This window comes from Strix uralensis, chromosome 2, assembly GCF_047716275.1.
Source record: "Strix uralensis isolate ZFMK-TIS-50842 chromosome 2, bStrUra1, whole genome shotgun sequence".
In the NCBI taxonomy this organism is placed as follows: domain Eukaryota; kingdom Metazoa; phylum Chordata; class Aves; order Strigiformes; family Strigidae; genus Strix; species Strix uralensis.
This window is the reverse complement of record NC_133973.1, coordinates 113,938,064-113,944,063: the sequence shown is the minus strand read 5'-3', so window position 1 is coordinate 113,944,063 and position 6,000 is coordinate 113,938,064. Positions and strand designations below refer to the sequence as shown.

General features: G+C 44.1%; 1 protein-coding gene across 1 annotated transcript in view; it reads right to left on the bottom strand.

Annotated features, from left to right (window-relative positions):
- Window positions 1–1,639: 1,639 nt before the first annotated feature.
- The window catches only part of KATNAL1 (katanin catalytic subunit A1 like 1), a 43,207-nt gene continuing 38,846 nt past the window's right edge, over window positions 1,640–6,000 (bottom strand). The window contains exon 11 of the mRNA XM_074859874.1: window positions 1,640–5,348. Coding sequence (XP_074715975.1) covers window positions 5,150–5,348 — 199 coding nt within the window. The 3' untranslated portion in view covers window positions 1,640–5,149. The remainder of the gene's footprint in view (window positions 5,349–6,000) is intronic.

The window sequence follows — 6,000 nt, the reverse complement described above, 5'->3', positions numbered from 1 at the left end:
CTTGGTTTTTGAGGTAAGTGTTCTTGCACTGGGCAACCAGGCTAGCCAAGACATCTCATCCCATATGCTTTTAATGCCAGTCGTTGCTTTCTAAAGAAGAGTAAAATTGCCTGCATCTTTCTAAGACACCTAGGTGCAGATGTGTAGGAGCATGGCGCTTTAGCTGATCAAAAGACAGCTCTGTATGGCACAAAAGGAGCTCCTCTGTTACAAGTACTGAACAACCGTGTATGCAGTAAGTGGGTCAGAAGCACAGGTCACAGCCAGCATACAAAAGCAGGCTGGCTTAGAAAGCAGAGAAGGTCAAATGCCCCTGTGCTGTGGGAGGTGGGAACATCACTGGCTGCTGCAGCTCTGTTAGCTCAGGTTTGTTTGGAAGTCGGGCTCTGAAACACGGGTGATTGAGGCATCCGCAGCCATGGCCAAGCTTTCGCACAGCACTCTCATGAAACAACGTGAGCAGGGAAAAAGACCATGTGCCACATTCTCTGAACTGAAGCATCTCTCTGCCCTTGCTATCACCAACACGCGTGGCTTTATGCAGTCTGCTTTATTCCATCAGAGCGCTACCGAAACTACTCCTGCCCGGCTCGCCTGCCGTCTGCACCCACAGCGCTGTTCCGTGGGTGGCTCACACAGAGTGGGCCTAGGCTGCTGGGTGCACACACCCACTTTACACCAGCAAGTTGCTCTGGCTCTCCCGGGCTCCTTGCTTGCTCCCTGGCAGCACAGTGTCACCTGCACATTCATCAAGTACTTATCTGTCACTACAGACCTGAAAAAAATCTCAGTCCACAATTTGATTCAGGGTGGCTTATTCCAAAAACAGAGAATTTTTCACTATTTCCTCTGCTGCTTCCACCTCCTTGAGCCTGGATTGCACAGCTAAATCTTTGCTCGCTTGATGGAGGACTTCTTTACAGCACACAAGTGCTTTCATCTTTACCATGATCAGAACAAGTCAGTGCACCTTTGCTATTTGAGTCTCTTTTAAACTGGGGTGAGCTGAACTTTCTATGCAAAGATTCGACCTCTCCTGAAATCCCTTGATCAGCAATTTCCCTTGCTCGCTCTTTCATGTTTGAGGTATTATGAAACACTGGAAACTACACATTCTTTCATAAGGAAGTTAGTGAGAAAATTCAAATAATCAACTCAGTCCCAGGAGACTTGGGGTCTCTTTCCAAGTTTGAAAGCTCTTTCCTAACAGAAGTTTTGCTCTTGAAAGTCTTCTGGTTAGCAGACAGCTGATGATATAGCTTCTCTGGAGCCCGATTATACTTCCAGCCCAGGGGCAAGTAATAAAAAAGCCTGCCCTGCTTTGTGAGGTCTGAATCAGGTGCTAACACTGAACATCTGCTGGGGCCTCTGCTGTCCTCTCCCCCACCCTCCTTCCATGTGCTGGGCATTGGAGTGTTCTCCATTTTATAGCTTGTGGCAATGAAAGGCCAATTTAAGAGGGAAAGCATTGCTGACAGCGTTATCCAAAAAAAACAGACTCTGCTTTAACAGCTCTCCATCCAGGATTTTGGTGAGTCCAACACCACCGTGACATGCTGAAAAGATCTGCATTGTATGGCAGCCTTTGGAAACAGTTACCAGCAAAGCGTTCACAGACCAACCCGGGCGAGACAACAGACTCTACACGTAACGTTTATTACTTCATGCAACCAGATTGCTTATTGTACAAAAATTAACAGTGCCACCCAAGAGGGCTGTCACAGATGTTTAGAAAGAGACATGTAAACACAGCTTTAAAACATGTTTTTTATGTAATTTAGGTACAAACTACTGAAGCACCATCCATTGTGTGCGTATATAATATACACATACACACGTGCGCGCACATGTCCATACATATACAGACACAAACTGAACAAACTGTCGCAGAGGGCTGTGATATGCTCAGACACTGCTCTCAGAGGAATCCAACATCCCTACACAAGGTGTGTCTACCTGTGGGACACAAACTGGACTTATGCCGAGCCGTAAGCTCATCCTTAGGGCCTCGAGTTGCTGCCACTGTTGGCCTGGCCTTCCTTCCCTGGTTGCTCCTTGCTGCACCTCGCTGCCGGCTCCCCTCTTGAGTTAATAACCCCATCTCCAAGCCCACCCAGGTGAGTGCACCAGCATGACTTGGTAAAATGTAAGGGTCAGCGTACGGGGTCAGATCGCTACCCTGAACAGTCTCAGCACAGAAGGAATGGTCTCTTTGCCTTCCAGAGTGCTGATCTAGCGGGGCCCGAGTCACGGGTGTAATGCTTGGGCACAACCATCGTACATATAAACATCTACAGCCTAGAAACTTTTGCTTTTCTGTTCTGCAGCAGTCAAGGATGAATGGACCTCTACAGAAAAAAACGTGTTTGGTGTAGAAATCATGACCTTTAGAGAAAAAGACTGCAGCACCTGAATAATTCCTACCAGAAGGAATGTCCAGTACAGTGAATTCTGCTTAACATACAAGAGGGAAGTTTAACGCCTTAAGGTAGAAGGTTCATCAAAAAGCTGAGGAAAAACATTTTTGCTAAACGCTGTGCTTTCATCAGCAGGAAGGGCACGGCTGCTTGCAATATGAAACTGAGAAAACTGGTCCTTGGACCTTTCTAAGCAGCAACTGCTGAATCCCAGCACTGCACTCAGACAGCTGAACAGGGTAAGTTATTGGCATTCATGTCTATTCCCTTCTAGATCTTGCTTGTGTAGACTAAGCTCCTCAGGCAGCAATGGCCTCTGTAGTGAGAGATCCTGAAGTGCTAATCTGGCACTGGCCACAAAAGATTCGCGTAGCTTTACTAATTTCTACTGCAGTAAAACAAATAAACAGAAGAGTAACAGCTGCGGCGTGCAGCTTCCATAAGAAAGGAATGACAGACTGTAGCAATTGCAAAACTTTCTCTCTATAAAGGTCCAGTTATTCCCCGGGAGGAACAGCGTAGCTCTGGCAGAAATTTATCCAAAAATTATAGAGTCAACACTGCTTGCTCATCTTCCAGTGCAAAGAGAACTGTTCCTTTTAGTCTGACAGCTACAGGTATTGTGAATCCCAAGGGCTCTATTGTGCAGTTAGTGCAAACTGGTCAGGAAAGAAGCATTTATTCTCCCTGTAGGTGAAGAGGGTAAAAACTGGTGTTCTTTCTGCACTAACCTCCCTGTCCAGGAGTGTAACAGGGCCTAATGTTAGGCAGTGAAGATGCTCTGTCCTTGGAAAGATATGAACAGCAGTTGTGTCTCAACCAGTCTGGAGGCCCCAGAAGGTATTTTTCTGGCGTGCCACATGGAAACATGCTTCTAAAGCCCTGACTGGGTTTCACGTCAAATGCAAGATTGACAGAATCTCAATGGTGCTTCTCCATGTAAATTGCAGCAGCCCTTTATAATGACAGGATCAATCTGAGACATGGTCTTCACACACAAAGAAATAAAACGGAATACTGACAGACAAAGCAGCAATGGTAAAACAGCTTAAAAAGTCGCTCATGTAATCAGATATATGCTGCAGAGCTGTCATGCATGTATCCTGACTATCCTTGCTATTGAACAGTAAACATACTTGAGCAGCATTTGCCTTAGTGATTCACATGTCATGGTCCAAGAGACCAGTGTGCTGAATTACTGACATTATTGGGAACTTCCAAGAACTAGCAAAAATGAGCAAATAAGGATCTACTCCCATTCAAGAGGAGGTATTATCTGTTTCTTACTCCAGTTTGCCACATCTGGCTATGCCACTAGGAGTCTCAGCAGAGAGCCAAAGGACAGAATACCTACCAAACTGCACAGCAACTCACATCCACCAAGATACTTCAGGACTAGCTCACAAAATCACCAAAAATTTGAGAGCTTCCATATTCTTCTGTAAATTTGACCTCTCCTTCTCATTCCTACCACGGGAAACCTTCATATGTCAGGCTCGCTTTCCAAGTCTGTGAAAAGCTCATATAGTCAGCATGGCAGTTATACTCTAGCGAGAGGATTTCTCATGCTGGAGTTTATAACCCAACCCTTCTCATCCCTGTACTTGTACATGGGAAAGGAAGAAACATGTAAGAACAGATTGTATAGATTATTGTCCCCTAAATCAGTAACATTTATACATTTTTAAGAAATCTTCATTTAAAAAAAATTAAGCATGAAGAGTTCTACAACGTAAACAGGTGTGTATGCCATTGCCTAGTAAAGCTAGGATGGAGTTCATGTCTAATCAGAAGAAGTGGAAGTCCACAGCCATGTGTTTTAAGGACAGCCTTATATTTTAAAGACAGCCTTGATATTAGTGTCTTTACTGTATTAAACTTTTGGTACTTAAATAATAATAATAGTAATATCTAGATAGCACAGACAAAGTATAGGATGATACATTAGCATAAAAGTGCAAGATGTAATTTGAGTCAAAGTGCCTACTGGTCAAACTTCAAAGTGTCTACTGCTCAAATTGGTACAAACTATGCTCAGACATAAACCATAAACCAGACTAGGAGCAATCAAGGCCCTTTTCTTTTCCTCTCATTTCCATCAGAAATCGTCACAGGTAACATCAATCCAGTCTGAAGTAACATCAATTCCAAATGGGTGTACATGAGAGGAAAGTCAAGCTCATGTCTTGATGGAAAAACTGGTCCTCATTTCCTCTGTGTAATGGCAATTAATCCACAGGCTTTGCTCCGAATATCCGAGCAGAGAGACAGAAAACAGTAACTTCGATGCCACATTCAAGGGAGGCAGAGTCAGCAGCTCAACAGAAATGTAGCACTTAAGAGCAGGGGGTACAGCAAGCCCTTGTTAGCTCCTCTGGAGTCACATCCCCCCGCTGATTGATTGATTCCAGCCATGAAAGATGACTATGAGGAGGTTAAGTAACACTGCTCTTCATTGGAAAAATAAAAAGATTATCCTCACAAGCTTAATTTTCCCCTTCCTGTTTGTCTTATTTTACTATTTCAGAGATAAAATATCTTTTACAATATCAGCTCATTATTGTGTTCATTCCCTTTAAAGGCAAATGGAGTTTAAAAGATCTTGTCACCAGAAGGGGGTGGGATGGGGGCAGAGGCAGACCTTTTATTAAACCTTAAAAAGATTTCTAACTCATTTTGCAAGTGAAAACAACAAAAGCCATAAAACTAGCAAAGGAGAGCTGTCACTGAGATTAAGCAGATCCAAACTCCGTCATCCATTTTTCATACTTCTCCAGGTCTGCAGCAGAAACAGATTTGGAGATTTTCTTCAGAGCCAGCTCAAAGTCCCCCTTGGTAACCGGCATCTGAAGCTCCTCTTTAGAAAGTGCACGAATCTCTTCTGGAGTTAAGCCATTAATACGTCGTCTCATTGCCATTAAAGAGGCATCCCTGAAAATACAGGACAATGTATGGGAGCTAATTGCTAGCAGCATGTGCTGTAAGCCTATGAATTTTGATTGTATTCTCTTGCTAGAAACCACTGGCAGGAACACTTAAGAGAGCATTTATTTACCATAGAAGATGCAATTCACATATTTCTTAGCTTCCACATTCCCAGATCACTACATTAATTCAACGTAAAGAATGCATTTGCACCAAAACCCATTTAAGCATATGGTAAATGTGCAGAGATAATTAAAACTATAAAACTGAAAACCTTTTACAATGATTCATAGAGATGAAATTTTACAATTTCAGTGCAGGAAAGGGCAGGGTGGGAGAGGAACTGCACTCAAAGACTTTTTTTTTTTTTTAAGTAGTATGGATTTTGCACCCCCATCCTCTTAGATTTCAACCTTCTCTCCACCACGTAGCCCAAAAGGACAGTCAGAGAGTGTTCAGAGTGCAGTCCAGCTCTGTCGCCTGCTCGCACATAGCACCTGTATTAGTAAAGGGCAGAGCAGGAGGCATCAGACACTAGCATCATGTGGCCCTGCGGGGCTGAGGCCATCGATGCCTGTGGTTCCTCATGCTCTACCTGCTCCGTGACTCCTCTCCAGCTCGGAGCTGCCAGTGTGGCCCACTGGCACGGAGAACACTG